Here is a 17,029-nt window from a genome sequence, read left to right as displayed (position 1 = left end):
TAAAATAGGCAGTCAGGATTCAGACCAGAGTGGCAGAGTTTTGGAGGAGAGCCTGCACAAGTTTGTAGGAGCGGTGAATGATGTTGTGCGTATGTGTTTTAAATCTGTCGAAAAAATCAAGGGACAGCAATTAAAGATGGTGAGATCTTACGACATCATCTTCGGAAACTCCTGGAACTCCCAGGATAGAATTTGCATTTGTAAAAGTTGGCAGCTATACAAATGAATGTATTTATAAGAAACGGCAAACCAAGCACATTTCTTGAGTTCAAATTGCGCTGTAAATTGTTGGTATTTTACTGTTGTTGATTGTAAACATTTTCCTTTTAGATAGTTTTATAAATCTTTGGGGCTTTGGGACTTTGATATCAATATTGTCTTATATTCTTCATATGTCAACAATCCATTCCACCATGTCAAATATACCATCTTTGCTTAATCTTTGAGGAAGCTGTTGCTCCTCATTGAAATATGACTTACGTACACTCCTCCAATTCATAGACATTGGTTTGCTTGTTGGCCAAGGCCTTGGTAGCTTGAAAGGTTGTGTAGCCATTCACATTGTAGCCATATACAAAGGCTGTCATATTTTGTGTACCTCCACACATTTACCTTTGACACGAGAAAAATGACTCTACAAAGTCCTGATTTAGTTTCTGAAGGATCAAAAACAGTTCCCCATATTCATTTATAAACTCTTGGGTCCCAATGAAACATAGTAGTTCATTGGTAGCTGCAATAATATTGTCACCTGAAAATTGTAAAAGAAATTATAAGTAATAATTCTAAAGCTCATTAAGCAGAATCCCCTGTATTCAGTCCCATTGGTACCTGAAGTGAGGCCCAGAATGGCAAGCGGTACTTTTTAGACAAGTAAGTTGCGGGAGGGGAGGAGGTGAGGGCGTAGGGCTCCGTAGTGTAGTCAATATGAGAGAGGTTGCCATTGGGGGGTCCCCTAAGAAGGGGTCCCTTGGTTGTGCTTGTGTTTCACAAAAGGGTAGGTTGAATTGTCAATTTAGTTACGGGCCACCAAAAGACAATAAAGGGATGGTGTTATGTATTATGATGTTTATTGAATGCTGCCTTCTCACCCAGAGAATCTCTCACAACCCACCCCCCCCCCCCCCCATGACATTCATATTCATGAAAGATATATATGCCATAGATTTTTATATAGAGAGAAAATAATAGTCATTACCTGGAGGTCAAACATGGTCTGCCAAGCTATGAAATGCAGTGCTTGTTCTGACTTTGTACGATAGTCACGGAAATAGAAATAGAAATAATTCTTCACACTTTGGCTGTTATATTGGACTCCAAAAACCTGATAGATAACCTGTACAATGTTATCGTATTTTTCTTCTGAGTGGTTTTACAAAATGTTTGAGTGGGAAAGACAATGGTCATTAGTGCATATAACAGTAGCTCATCTGCAGTGAGGGGTGTGTCACTTTGAACATGTGAGGTACCCTACCCAGGTAAGATCTGACTTTGGTTTCTGTCTGTTATCTACTGGTGGTTTCGTGTTGGAACAAATAGCTTCATGTTCTCTTGTATTTGTGACATCAACTGAACTTGCTTTTACCGGTGTAGCACACGAGGGAGTATCAACTGGAGTATCAATCTGAATGCAGCCAAATACCACAGACAGCCGGCGGATTGTGATGAATAAAAAAGCCTTTTCCTTGATCTGCTCGGCTTGTCAACTGAAGCTGATAATCTTTCTTCAACAACATTTCTGTCCACACTGTCAAGGCCCCGTGGGGTAGAGCATGATGGCGATGTTCGTCCAGACTCGTCACAATTTTTTAAACGCTGTGGTGATGAAAAAACTGCTATTCTCTTGTTTAAAGACCCGCACACTGGGGGTCACAGGTGATAATAAAATTCTTTTCATTCCTGAAGCCATAACCACACGTGAACTTGACAACAACATTTTAACTTAACTTGGCAACTGTTACAAAGAAAAACTTTCTATTCCTTTCAAAAAGTTGCGATAACACGATGCACGATGTTTCGAGCCGCTGACCTCGACGAGGACAGCTACTCTATTTAAAGTTTCTTACCTAAATAAACTACGCGTAGAGGATGCACTGAGTTCTATGGTTTCTAACTCAAAAAGTTCAAAAAAGTTCAAAACGAAATTAACGGAGCTGAACAAGCTAAGGTTGTTCTATGTCTACTTTAAATCCTATGCCTCAAGCTGCCTCAGATCGCTGGTAATAAGCATTTGTCTCTTCGCGCCCAAGAGTCAACAACACCATTCTTCGAAGAAGCGAAATTTATTTCATATAAAATTGTTGCTTGTTTAACATATGTAACCCGATCGTTATCACCTACAGCTTCAAACTCAAATTGGCATAATATTTAAATTGAAAGTAAGTTCAAATCTTGTACCGTTCTCTTGTAGTAATCCGTTTTCTTCATCACCTATTGATCTCCATCGCCGCCATTTTTTTGAACTTGAGCGCTCTCGAGCGCGCTCGCCCCAGTCCTACTCCGCATCACACATCGCTCAAGAGCCGAGTGCGCGTTTCACCGCCCATTCTTTTCTGCGCCCTGCTTCCCAGTTAGCACCTTGGCCGCGCTTTGTTCGGTGTGAGTACGCAATAATTTTGCCAGTCTTCGCATCGTGGACGGTAGCTGAGCTGTTATTCGAATAGTGGCCGCAATTCAGATAAAAGCCGCCGAACTGGATGTGCAATGATGACTTATCTCCACGTCGAACTGCTTCAGTTCTTGCTTCTTGCACGCTCCAGTCGGCCATCCATTTTACGAACGGTGCAATCCATTCAATAATATGGATTCACTGAGTGGAACTGACGTGATCCAGACCGAGAGTCCCGAGAATTTTGTGGTAATCTTTGAAATATTGCCCATTGACAAGGAATGAAAGAGCAACGAGATTACGTATTGCAGATCTTGGGCGAGTTGTGGCTTTAACGACAGGAATGCTGCTCTTCAAGTTGACTTTTTCCCACATCAACTACACTCGAACTTGAACTCTTCAACTGTGTTTTGTTTTACCGAACAAAATTCGAATTCAGTTTCTTTTTCACAGTCACAGTGTTGTAGATTACTTAAATTACTGTTAACTGGGTTCTCAAGCGAGGTTGATGTTGTAAGGAGAAGTTGTCCATCACAAGTTTGGAGCTCACCATCATCAGTCAGGTTTTCTATCGAGTGGTTAGCATTTTTGATGTAAGAATGAAATTCTTGAGCTAGAGCTGCTTTCAAGGATAATTTACAAGCCTCCTTGCTCACCGTCTGCTGCTCCATGCTGTCTTGGGAGAGTGGTTGCAATTTAGTGGCCTCGATAGCTTCGTTTACTTGTGTTATAAGTTATCTAAACATTGGAGTTTCTCAGGTTTGGAAGGGCAGTTCACGGACACAGGTTCATAGGGTCGCACAGTTTTATCGCAAAAGACGTCAGGGAGTTTCGGAGCGGTCAAAAAGGCCGGGGACACAGAGTTTTCTTTGAAGTTTGCTGGTGATGATATTGCAATACTAATTTCAGTTTGTGTCTCCGCATCTTTCAGATTTCGATTCCCAACCTGACACTGGAAATCTTGTACTGTCACCTTTTCGATATTTCCCCATCGACATGCAGCCATCGCTGCGGCTTTCTGTTGACGTCCTTACGTGGACGACATTTTCAAGCAAAACACTCAAGTTTCAAAAATAAAGGCACGACTCCCATATGTTGTAACCGTAAAGCAGAAAATTAATCAATAAAAATGTAAACGAAAAGTTTTTCTTGTGTTTGTTGCAACGAAGTAAAAAATAGGTACCGGCGACTTGAATCGGCGATGCCGACCGGCGCCGAAAAAAGCGCGCGAAAAAATTTTGGCTGACCGGAAGTGACTGAATTGCACTTGGGTAGCAACCGTGTAGCTTAGTAACGAGATACTTCAATGGGCCCTTAAGAGCGAGCCTTTTACCACGCAACTTGCCTGTAAAATTGTTAATTTAAAATTAAAGGAGACAAGGCAAGTCATAAATTTTCTTACTAATCATTTGGCTTCTCGTTGACATACAAATTTGGCTTGGAAGTTTAGCAAGCATGCAGGCCTGGGGATTTGAAGACAAAATTAGCAGCTCTCTAAAGCCCAGCTTATGGACTAGTTAGGCTCTGAAAAAGAGATAAAACCAACAACGTAAGACTGAAATGTCTACTCCTTTACGCAGTCTGTTAATGAACGAGACTTTAAAAATCTCGTTCCTCTTTATTATTGCATTATTGCTAATTTTACAAAGCAATTTTGATCCTATAGAGAATTGATCACCACGTAACAGCATGAAATCAGAGCATTTTCACAATGCCGGAACACCCACGGTGTTTCTTTGTAGAATTTCTGCTCACATTTTACTCATGTGGTGATGAAAACAAAAAATCTATTCTTTTATTGGTTTAGATGATATCCGGTTTATCAGGTTTGGTCGACGTTCCAAATAACCGCAGCCAAGACTTAGTCCAAGGTCTTAGTTCTGGTAGTTCTAACAGCGGCTTTCAGCGATGCTTTGCATGATGAAAACGGTTCTTGCTTTGGCTTTTGTGCTTTGCATCTCTGTTGGTGAGTATGAGTGTTTTCTTCTAGGAAAAATAATAATTATTGCGGGAAACTAACACCAGCTTGAGTGTGTACTAAGCAAAGTTTTTTTTTTCCTTTTCGTTGAAATCTAAATGCACTTTAAACAGTTCTAATAAACATACTATACGGGTGTTATCTTGTGACCAAATCGATGGTTCGTTCAGTGCACTGTGATCTCGCACGATCGACAAAAACAGCTGGTTCAACATTTTCCGCTGACGCGTAAACAGTTTGTAAACGGTTTGCCTCATATGTTCTAAAAGTATATATAACTCTAGAAAGGATGAGGAATTTGTAAGGTTATTACATTCACATAATAAGCAGACTTAGATAAATGCTATTAAAAAGGAATTGTGGAGCTCCGCTTTTAGGCTTGGCTACGATGTTTTGTTCAGTGGAGCGCGGTATGTTCTTGCTTTTAAAGCATTGCAAATTCAAAAAATTAGTGGAAACCGGCTCAGGAAGAAATTAAATCCATGCCTTGTTGTTTTGCAAACTATCAAAGTATCAGTTATTGCTTCGACTTATTTAAATCAATGTCAATGCTAAATTATTCATTTCGTGACAAAGTATTGCACTGTAGAAAAACACCCGCTGTACCCTTTGTGTATTAAAACTCGGGTTTGATAGAATACTTTCAACTAATATTACTTCACAGTATTTTTGGCTGAAGTCTTTAAACAGCTTCAGTATAAACGTATTAATTTGAAGGAGGTCAATCATGTATAGATGCCCATTTTTAGAACAAGAAATTAATGGTAACTTAGAATGGATCGCACAGTATATACGAATGATACACTTTCGAGTTCATGTGTTAAACTAAACTTTGAGGGCTTGTCTAAACCTGCGTGTAATTAACAAACACCACCGATAATCGCTAAACCATTCCTTAATATATTATTTGGGATTTACTCGTCACTTTATGAAAATAGTCGTTGAATATCAAGACATCTTGTATTAACCTCAAGTCTAAGTGTTTACCTAAAAAAAAATTAACGATCGGATCCCGGCTTATGTAGCTTTGTAGAATATTGTCTATTAATCGACAATGGTTAAAACAATTTATACTGAAACTTTTTTGAATGACTGTAGTGCCCTCCTTACTTGCATGGAAACTTAGTAAGTTAAATAAGTTCTTAGTCCAACCTCGGTTTATTTGTTCTGAATTTGCGTTGACAATTAGAGATACTCGGTGGACGGTCCTTTGCATGGCCTGGTTTTAAAAGAATTCAGTTTATTTGTTCAAAACATGTAGAATAAAGTTAACCGTGGTAATTTCGTGTTCCTAGCATTCAGTTATTTAATTCAAATTTGCAACGCCTAATAAGCCGGAAAAGCCTGATTGATCATGCCAAAAATATCGGTTACGCATAGTAGCTTCTTACTAACGTTGGCAGAATTTCCACTAAGCTCTTCCTTGATTGGTGAAAACATGACTTTTATCAGCATGGTCTTTTATGTGCCTTTGCATTTGATTGGGTATTAGGTAATGACGTGTATGGTAGGCAAGCCCTTGGAAGAGTAATTAAGTGTCTGAATCGGTGGTGTATTTCTGAAGGTGCGGTTCAACAGATTGTTGACTCTTTAGTTCGTAAGATTTCTAACCACAATTTGTAAGATGAAAGCTCTATTTACCTTGGTATTTCTGTTTTGCGTCTCTGTGGGTAAGTAATAAGTCTTTTTCTTCTGCAGAAACTAATGCTTTTATTACGAAGGCTTTCATAAATGCTTCACGGTAAACAAAAGCTCAGATCAAATTTGTTTTTGATGAAATTCACGCAGAGTTATCTCAGTGGAAATAATTAGAAGCCTTTAGATTCTTGTGCAAGGACGAGTACTTGCTAGAAACGAAAGAAGCGTAACAGTTCTTGTCTATACGACTGCTTAGCAATGTTAAACACTCGCTTGTAGAGGTACCAATACTCTGACACCATTTTCAGTTTTTCTTCACTCGACTTGATAAACTGGTTGTTACAACTGAGGACTGATATTAAGACTAATTATAAGCTCGAATGTTCGCGATTAAGAGCGGATGTCTGTAAATATCAACCAGAGGTGTGCAATAGCGAAAAATGCAAAATTCTCAAAAAAATTCACAACATAGCCCACGGTAAACTATTGCAAGAAATACATGTTTTACTACGATCCGATAATTATTTTTGATGTGAGCCTATGATCTTGAATTCACCGCTCCTGAACCGGGTTTTCGGTGTCTGACACCACATGTTGCGAAGACCTTGTTTTAAAAATCAAACCAGTTTTGTTCCAAACGAAAAACATCCAGTCTGATAAAGTACATAATTATGGACATCATGAATGGTATGTTACTCATCTGAAGTGAAAATTAAATATTTTAGGAGATTTTTCAATATTTACAATTTTTTAAGCGATTTCTCGTGATGCCAAATCGACAAATTTGCGAGGCTAAAATCATCAACTGGTACATGGCGTTGAGGATAAAGATTTACACCACGTGAAAGAGCATCATTTCTTCTTATAAAATCCGCTTTCAAAACTATGGGCAACACAGAAGGAAATTTTTGAGGCCGCGAATTACAAGTAGTACTTTAGTGAAATTTGAGCTTTTCTGTCACGGCATTCCGATGCTAAAACTCAGATAAACACAACATGAAAACGTTTCAAACTGAACAATGGTTTATTAATTCTTGCTACAGGGCACTGCCTGTGCATGACCCATGCTTATAAGACTATTTTCCTTGGTTTTCTATCTTTTAGGGGCAGTGTCAAAAGATTTTAGCGGAGTTCAAAAGCCGTACACGGGTCAGTTTACGTTGTCAACCGGTCGCAACACTAGTAAATATGGAATAAAATGAAACCAGGACTTCTTTCATTCAATCTTACTTTGAAAAAAAATGGAGCAAATAGCTAAGAGTGCTATATAATTCATACCTTTGAGCGGCCACACTGGATGTTTACGAAATATGGGACATCTATAGGAAACATCGTAACACTTTCGGCCGTTTGGGCAATCTCGTACCCAGAGCCTTCGTTACCCTTGTCCAGCGGAACGGGAAACGGAATCCAAAACCGGAACCACCAAATCCTGGTTCCGGTTTGATTGCGCCTGCGTGAGGTTTGATGGAAAAAGAAAATGGCGGCTGCTATTGATCACTTTCATTGTGCTTTAGAGTTCGCTTTAGAGAAGTTGGGCAAAGCTGAGCTTTCTCTGAAAGAAGCGCAGTATGAAGCTTTAAAAAGTGTCGTGTTTGAAGGAAAGGATACCATTTGTATACTTCCTACAGGATATGGGAAATCACTCATATATCAGCTTCTACCGCATGTATTTGACTATTTTCTGTCAAGTGAAGAAGATTCTTCATCGGTTTTCTTGGTATTGCCCCTGAATACGTTGATGCAAGATCAAATAAATAGGCTCAGAGGACACTTAAATGTTCGGATTCTCAAGGATCATCGAAACTAGTTTTAAACAAAGACCGGAATGTTGGCTTATATAATATAAGCGCAATCCATAACACATGCGAGTCATGAAATAAAGGTTGTTATCAATTGCATTGGACAACAGAATGAAGAGATAAGTAACAAAATGACTTTCACGATAACCAACATGAATTATTTCTCTCCGTCGTTCGAGTAAATGATTTCTTTCATATATGTTCATATATTCTCGTATCACCAGAATGAAGAGAATACAAAACTGATTGGATACAGTTCCTGCTTGGTAGTACATCTTATAACTGGTTATTTACCTGAGCCAACTGGGACGTGCTGTTTTGAAAGTTCTAATAACTTCATCGATTGGCATAAATATATTTCTTTTCCAGTGCGGCCTCTTTCCACAGCTGCTTCAGAGTGACCCGAAACAACCACCGGGTGGTGCAAAAATTACTTTTATGCTGAACCTGGCACGATGAACAGGGCAGACAGCCATCTCCGATAAATTCGTTAACTTTTAAAAAAACGCATTCTAGCCAAAATCAATTCTACTTCTGTTTCAACTCCGGAAAATTTCAAGGACTTATTGTGATGCTTTGTATGCTTGTTACACTGCTTCGGAGTGGTTTGACGGAAGTTGAGAAGCTAGTGCATTCGTCTCCGCCGCAAATCCCCGCGCAAACCCACCGACAATAGTCAAAAAACATCGTTGTTCTGTATGTCTGTGAACTTGCCCAACAATCAACTCGGTTTTAGATGTAATGTTTTAGAGATATGGATAAGTAGATTTGTTTATTTAGAGAACAATGCAATATTTGCTTCTCGTGGGAACAGTTACTTCCGATTGGCTATCGAAGGATTATAAAGCTTCTCATCCTTAATAGAATTAATTTTAATTGTTCCAGGTTGTATTGCTATCAAGTTATTTTCTATTTCTTCAGCAAGTTAACCGGGAAATCTGGAACATCGTTAAGTAACATATTTTAAAATATGAATTTGTTATTGTAGCCAAGTCGCTCGTGCGTGACACAGATTAGGGAGCGAGTTGAGATTTAATTTTATCTTTTGTTTGTTGTGGTGTTTGTTGGTTTGTTTTCCCCCTTGTAGAGAAAACAATATTTAACATCAATATATTTTTTAAAACGTTTTAAGCGTTGAAAATAGTTTAAAGCCTTTTTTAGACAAACTTTGGCCGAGGAGTTAATTTATCCTATTATGCCGTGTTATGTAGAGTTGTAGATTTCAATGACGCTGAATTGTAATTTTCTCAAACTTTGATCGGCGTTCGTGCAAACGTTCTTCTAGATCCTAAAGATTAAAAACCATACACCTAAAATTCAATGACTGTACGGTCTTTTGTCAAAGTATAAGTTGATTTGAGTCACTACCGGTCAGCTTTTTATCTCGCTGAATTTGGATTATTTTGGACTTTTGCGTGATAGGGAAAGGTGTTTCTACTTCATCCGAGCTCAGTTCGCTCACAAACGAGCAGAGATGAAAATAATTACTATGTTTTGACTGAGGAAGAATCAATGTATTAAATTGTACTAAAGAAAGATTCACAGCTATGTAAATGTCTGTCCAGCGAGAAGCTGGAAAGTGTAAAATTTCGGGTTCTCGCATGGTGAAATGCGAGTTTCGGGTAGAGTGACCGTTTTTCGTGTTTTTTTTTTTTTTTTTTTTTTTTTTTTGCCGTTATATAGAATATTTCAAAAACCTAACCTTATATCCTTCACATACTTACCTAGCTAAGGCCTTCAAACTAACAAAGTATGCGCGAAATTGATTTTTTTAACCGTGGCCACGATTTCCTTGATTTTTACTGACATTTACTCTTAAGCGGTATTAAAATTCCGTCTGATTTTGCTTTTTCTCCGTATATATAAATGCGGTGGTTGTCAACCGCATTGCAACAACGATAGGAATTTTTTTTCCCGCAACTTTCGTGGAAGTCATGTCGGGAGTCGTAAACTCCGCCATTGCCTCATATTTCAATTTCGCGCCGAAAAATAGCTTCCGGTCCGTGAAATAGACATGCTTTTGCCAGCCAATCAAAGGTGGCCTCATTTGGATTAGCCCAGAGGTCCGCGTTCTTGGTGCTGACCAAAAGAAAAGCGGGCTCTGGGGACGAGATTGCCGTTTGGGCACAAAGATTGTGTTACATGCATTTCACCGGTAGACCGCTGACCTTTCACTTACGTACGCCCTTGTACACGGGATAGAAAGCGATGTTTCGTCCAGCTAGACCCCAAAGACAATTAATTATATAATCAGTTCAAACTGAGATTACGGTTTTGGGTTATCACAATTTTATCTGGTTGCGTCTACACTCGCGCAGTTGTTTTGATTTTTGATAAAGTTTTTCAAATTTCAGTCTAACGTAGCCTGCGAATACAGCCGCCTCTCATCGCCCCCCCCCCCCCCCGTCTTCGAGGGGCGTTTCGCGAGGCTACCATGAATGCTACTCAAGGAGAGTTAAAAGCAATGTGACTGTCTAGTTCATCTAGATAAGACCCAATTTTCAATTTATTGTTCACAAAAATTGTCTGTTGTATGATAGTTTTCAAACGATAAAAGATAGTTCATCCATCAGTAATGGAATTTGAGCAGACAAAGTATGGTTTGTTTGGCCTTAATGGGTCAAAGTAAGAACACGATTCAACAAGATCATGTTGCCTGAATATATGGTGCTATGCTCTGAATTTCTAGAGTACTTGCGAAAGCCGACAGGCACTAATATCGAGGTCATCTTGTGGATAAGTCTAGATTGCACAAATGTGTTGCTCCGATCTCCCTAATGATTAGCTGCCCAACTTGGTGGGACCGGCGCAGAATCGGTTTTGGCAGCGCCGTCTGATGACAAGCATTTCGATGTCTTGAGCAAATAGACCTGATTAGATGGCTGTCATCGATTTCGAAGATATCAAGAGAAATTTTGCCCTGAAGTTTAGTCAGTTAGTTATGTCACTTTGTAGAACTGGCTCTACAGCCAAAGGAGCGTAGCTGTGCCGTCCAGGCTGTGAAACCCTGGCCCTCTTTCTGACAAAAATTGCTCCCCCTACGTCCCTCCCTTATTCCTGCTGACAATGTACTATGGTCGACTGTAGCAGGTGTGAGTCGTACTGCTGGAATTGGGGAAAATAGGGACGACAGTGGTGACGCAACCCCGTTTCCCTCCTCGCTCTTACCCTGCCGCCTCCCCACTAAGCTCCCCATTCTTTACGTCGGGAAACAGTAACAGTGACAAAGCACAGGGCCAAATAACTTAAAAAAAATCACTAAAAATCATAAATGTGTGTGGATGTAATAACCAGTAATTCAGAATCAAAATGCAAGCGTTATTAAAGGTAATTCTTATTTAAAGTCAGGAGTTTTGCGTTACAGTAATTCGATACCTGCTCTGCCTACGAGAAGCTCCGCCTCAGTTTTCAGTGTTCAGTCAGCAAACCCAGTGGCCCTTAGATAGTTTCGAATGTCTGTGCCACAATCTCTGATTGGAATACATTGGGTATTCGCTGGATTTCCAACACTTTGTCCACATTGTCCTCCAACAATCGAAGCATACTCACACGATACCATTTTGACTGAATTTGTTTGAACGCCGTGAAACCAGAATCGAGCATTTTAAAAGTTGGATCGCAGAGCAAAATAAACAAACTGAAGCGATCTGAATGCCAACGTGGGCTAACTGCACGGTTAGAAGGTTCAGTGACAGAAAATACAGCTCACAAATGAAGTAAATCTCAGTTACAGTTTGTATCGAAGGGGCAGTGAAAAATTACCATTGGCAAGCGCCCGGGGGGTACCATTCGAGCAGAGGCCCTTTGATCTTCCTAGATAAGTCGAAGGGCCACTGCTCGCAGGGTACCCGGGGGGTGAACCTTTATATAAAAATTGACGGGGGTGATCGTAGCTTTCAGGGGGTTAAAATCCGTGGTTTGGTACCTGCCAAAGGTATGGCGGTACCTTTTAGCCAATTTTAGGGTATTGAGCGAAAACATATAAGAGAAAGTTATTATAAATATCAGTCAACTGTCACTTAGCGTATTCATTTTAGAATTGGTACCACTAAGTGGGAAAATTATACAGACCACGGCTACAAAACAAACTCTGGTACCTTTTAGTGGTACTTTTCAAACTCTATGATGATAAACTCGTCAACTTGATATAGGAGTCCCCCTCCCCCTGGGGGCAAGTGGTCTGCGCAAACTGTAACGCAATCTCTGCCGTTAAACGTATTTTTAAATGGCGGCAAAATGCATATATCGTTCCTGATTGATGTGATGATTTCTACAATGTACAGAAAGCTCGCTAAAAAGGTATGAATTACGTAGCACTTGTAGCTATTGTTTCATTTGTTCTAAAGTACGATTCAATGCAAAACAATCTGGTCCGAATTTAAAACGTTGACTACGTAAACTGACCTTTGTGACCTTTATACGCTTTTGAACCCGGGGTCTAATAAAACTGCTACAATCTTTTGTGCCTGCCCGAAATGATTAAAAACCATGGAAAGTAATATTATGAACGTGGGCCAAAACCTCTAGCAAGTGCCAACAAACAATTGTTGTTTGAAACGTTTTCATGTTGTGTTTATCTGAGTTTTAGCATCGGAATGCCGTGACAGAAAAGCTCAAATTTCACTAAAGTACTACTTGTAATTCGCGGCCTCAAAAATTTCCTTCTGTTTTGCCCATAGTTTTGAAAGCGAATTTTATAAGAAAAAATGATGCTCTTTCACATGGTGTAAATCTTTATCCTCAACGCCATGTACCAGTTGATGATTTTAGCCTCGCGAATTTGTCAATTTGGCATCACGAGAAATCGCTTAAAAAATTGTAAATATTGAAAAATCTCCTAAAATATTTAATTTTCACTTCAGATGAGTAACATACCATTCATGATGTCCATAATTATGTACTTTATCAGACTGGATGTTTTTCGTTTGGAACAAAACTGGTTTGATTTTTAAAACTAGGTCTTCGCAACATGTGGTGTCAGACACCGAAAACCCGGTTCAGGAGCGGTGAATTCAAGATCATAGGCTCACATCAAAAATAATTATCGGATCGAAGTAAAACATGTATTTCTTGCAATAGTTTACCGTGGGCTATGTTGTGAATTTTTTTGAGAATTTTGCATTTTTCGCTATTGCACACCGGCTGGTTGATATTTACAGACATCCGCTCTTAAATACTCTGATTTGTAGACATGTTTGGGTTAACCGACCGTGGGAACTTACAGAATCACATTTACCACTCAACTAAGAAAACCCAAATAAACCTGAAGACCACACATTGAAATAACAGGTATCCAATAAAATTCTTGATTATATCTGGAGAGCTATGTTAAAATACCAAATGAAAATAATCAATCATATTGACGCCAACACCTATAAACTACTAAACATTTAAAGGATAACCTAGACCTTGAATCATAAGATCAACATAACGGTCACAAGTCCTTAAGTCAAGCGACTAAAATAACTCAACTCTCAAAATTACTAAATAATGAAATTCCACTTCATAACAGCAAACCTTAAAAGTGAATCCATAACTCAATGGTCGCACGGCTGCATTTCTTTAGTTTATAGCATATCTTGAACTGGAGGTTTACTTAATTAAGATACTGGTGTCATTCACGTGTTTAGTCGACTTTAAATACTTGAGTTATATGCTGACAAAGTCAGTGACATGAAGTTCAATTCATTTCTGCAATCACAATAACTTAACTCTCCTTTAGGAGTACACTGTTTCTCATCCCGGTAAAAAGTCTCAGGGCCGATTCTTACAAAGGTTCCCCTGACTTTCTTTCCTTTTCATCCCTGTTGGTAACCTAGTCTCTTTCTTTTCATGAAAATATTTTTTTTTCGACAAATCTCAGGCCAGAAATTTATTGTTCACGAGCTAGTTCTGATAATCGGTCAGCAACGCTTAGTTTCCAAGTTATACCAGCAGATATGCAAATGTTCTCCTTCACAGTTATTCAATCTTTAAAAGCTGTTAACCGGTGGTAAACAGCCGTGAAATGATAGTATCCCGTTTTGTTTTTATTCTCAGTTTTAAACCACATAGATAAAAAGCTCATCCTCTGTATCCCAATTTCTTCCTATTTTCAAGTGGATTTATCAGGGTTTCACTTTTCGCAGCTCTCACGTCACTGTCACTTATATTTAAAATTATTTTTTAATAATAACAAGATCGTCACCAACTAAAAACGATTTAATTGGGATGCCACAAAGGAGGAGAAATCAGGTATCCCATGAGTCTCCGCGAAAAATTATCGACTAGAAGGTGTCAACTATCGATGCGAAGGCGAGCGCGCAGTCCGAAATCGACTGAATTTCAAGTGGCTATTTTTCCTTATTCAGGATCTGAGAATGTAAGTTAAATCCTTTTGTGTATTGCTTTGGCAATTAAGTTCAAGCTTGCATTACAATTTCGCAGCTAATTTGCCTAAGAATAAAGAAAAACATACAATTGTTTGGAGTGGTATGCATGATCGACTCGCTTTGTTCGTTCGCGGCTCTCAAATTCTTGCCCCAAATTTGACCCTAGTGAGTTTAATCCTGGGTACATTAGCGTGAAATCTTGCCTGTCGTTGCTCGAATAGTATCTCCTTTGAATTTTATTCAAGGTCCCCTTAAGTCCCCATGTTTTGAAGGACTTTGTGTTCGTTGAAGTTTTCCTAAATTGGCCCCAAACATGTAAACAACTGCATAATGCTTTTATAGTAACTGCTTTTGAACGATCACTCGTTTTCCCGGTCGAAATAAACAGTACTTTAAGCACGATTCTGTTCGGTTCTATTCGTGTAAGGACATCAAGTGGTGACATAAATGCTTTGTTTTAAGTCGATATTCAAGCAAACGGTAAATGCATGGAAGACGTCGAAGAAGAGTCGAGTGGCAAGCGGCCGTTCAATGTTTCTGATCGCACAAACAAGCAAAGAAGCCGCTCTCGTAAGTCTTTTGGAAAACTAACGTGTCCCATGACCGTTAGAAACCGACAACAGGCTAAGTTTGACGAATTGACATAACTCTGACTGTCTAAATCTAAGCAATTCACGTAAAGCAATGGCGACGGAGAGAGCAGATCAGCGTTCACTCCGAGAAGCCCCATCGTAAATGCTAGATCGCGTATCAACATCGAGTTGATAATATAGTTGGAAGCGAGGCATTGTGGGATACCTGAATTTTCCTCCTTTGGATGCCACCTAGGTTGTTGACCCAAAAAGAGCCAGCTACGCGACCACTAGACCATTGAACTTTTGAGTTCCTAAAAAAATGGCGAACAATGACAGTTGCCTGGATTGGGATAAACTAAGAATTAAGGGCCTTAAGAAATGGTCGCACAAAGGTAGATTTTTAATTTACTTTACATGGCAGAGACAAATACTTCACGTGCACCAATAGGCATATGCCACTGAACTAAACCTACACATCCCCACGGTTCATTTGAAGAGCCATCAAGCTAAGCCGATGTGTAGGCTCAATTTAATATGCGGCACCAGACAGGAAGAGAATAATTTTTTCGTGTGTTTAAGAGGATGGGAATGGTATATTAAACATGCAATATTTCTTGCAGCTTTTGGCCTCAAGTGCAAAGTTTGTTCGAGTCAAGAAAGTATGGATAAATGCGACGCCAACGTGAAGGATGAGGAGTGCCCAGCAAGTATGGACCGTTGCGCTAAGGTGTCCTTGGTTTTTAAAGTTGCCAGCTTTGAGACCAAAAGTTTCTCCAAAGGCTGCAGCACCAAAGCCCTTTGTGAAGTTGGCAATGATGTGTATAAAAGCTGCAAGAATGTAGAGGGATCTACTTGCCAACTAGATTGCTGCGAAGGAGATCTCTGTAACACTGGCGCAACACCCGTGGTCAGCGTCTTCGTGATGATGGCATGCGTTGTTTTGGCCCTGTTCCGTTAACTGGAGAGGTTGAATACCTCCAGTGTGTGCAGCAGTTAGAACCTTGATTTTCCTTAGGAGCCAAGCCTTTCCTAGAACGTTTTAGAAAGAAAGAAATAGATTGTGTTCAGTGAATTTTTCTAAAGTTTGTATGTAAGCTGCATTAAAACACTGAAAGATCAGTTAAATTTGTTTTGTTGTGGATAAAAAAACAAAACTTGCAGAAGTGGAGATCCCCCCCTTCTCGTCTATTTGCAATAGTAGCTTTTAACGTGCTTCTCGTATCTTTTATATTTCAAAGAATCTATTTATAACATAGCGCGCGTCCCCTATCTAATTCCTATTGGCGTCATCATATGCATTGTACATTTCTCAACATATGCACGGCCGCGTGCCCATTAGATGACGTGTGAAAATCAGACAAACTCGGGTTTCCGTCGTTTATAAAGTTCCCCAGAAATGGACAAACGTAGTGAAGAACTACCGGAATTTACTCTTGGAATTGAGTCTTCTCCAACTGTACGTAAACATCGCGATGAATCAAAACCCTAGTTCAACCTTTTAACCTTGATTTTGATTTCACTGGTTTGTCTACATTTTCATTGACTTTAAACAAACGTTCTCGTTCAGATCATACCATCGTGGCGTGTTTGTAAAATCTCAAGATTGATTGGCCATATAGGGACAATTTTAGGCCGCGTATAGTTTAAATTTTAGGTCGTAGGTGGAGCTCACTCCAGACTTTTTTTATGCGCTTTCACAGAACCAAGCACGCTTCAGACTGTTCACCTTATCTACCTTACCTATCCTATTGATAAGATGACTCTCACAGTAAAGTCAAAAAGGCGCCAAAACGGTGGCATTGCGTGCGTTGCTACAGTTGAATGAATGAAAAAACCTTACACTTTACGAATATGTACATGGGCACGTAAGGGCTTTTTTAACTTTAGTGATTTTTTTCTCAATCACTTTTGCCATTATGATATGGTTGAAAAAGTACCCGAAAAATGTCCAAAGTTCAGTTATTTGTTGTTGGAGAGAGTCTAAACAGTTGTGGAAAGTTATGACGCTACAAAGTTGTTACGCAACCTCCATATTGAACTCTGTCAGCTTTCACTGT

At 39.4% G+C, this 17,029-nt stretch overlaps 1 protein-coding gene and 1 pseudogene across 2 annotated transcripts; both read left to right on the top strand.

Moving 5' to 3' along the window:
- The window catches only part of LOC146453453 (uncharacterized), a 315,682-nt pseudogene that overhangs the window by 12,660 nt on the left and 285,993 nt on the right, over positions 1–17,029 (top strand).
- LOC146453475 (uncharacterized) lies at positions 4,442–16,089 on the top strand. 2 transcript variants are annotated; one of them, XM_085096640.1, is made up of 2 exons: positions 4,442–4,574; positions 15,593–16,089. In XM_085096640.1, exons 1-2 carry the CDS (start codon positions 4,517–4,519, stop codon positions 15,928–15,930), a joined length of 396 nt encoding a protein of 131 aa, XP_084952766.1. In that variant the 5' UTR covers positions 4,442–4,516; the 3' UTR covers positions 15,931–16,089. The 2 variants fall into 2 exon arrangements, with proteins under 2 accessions (XP_084952766.1, XP_084952767.1); XM_085096641.1 differs by lacking the exon at positions 4,442–4,574 and adding an exon at positions 6,100–6,256.

This window comes from Pavona decussata, unplaced genomic scaffold (genome assembly GCF_977016875.1).
Source record: "Pavona decussata unplaced genomic scaffold, jaPavDecu1.1 SCAFFOLD_330, whole genome shotgun sequence".
In the NCBI taxonomy this organism is placed as follows: domain Eukaryota; kingdom Metazoa; phylum Cnidaria; class Anthozoa; order Scleractinia; family Agariciidae; genus Pavona; species Pavona decussata.
This window is presented reverse-complemented; position numbering and strand designations above follow the sequence as displayed.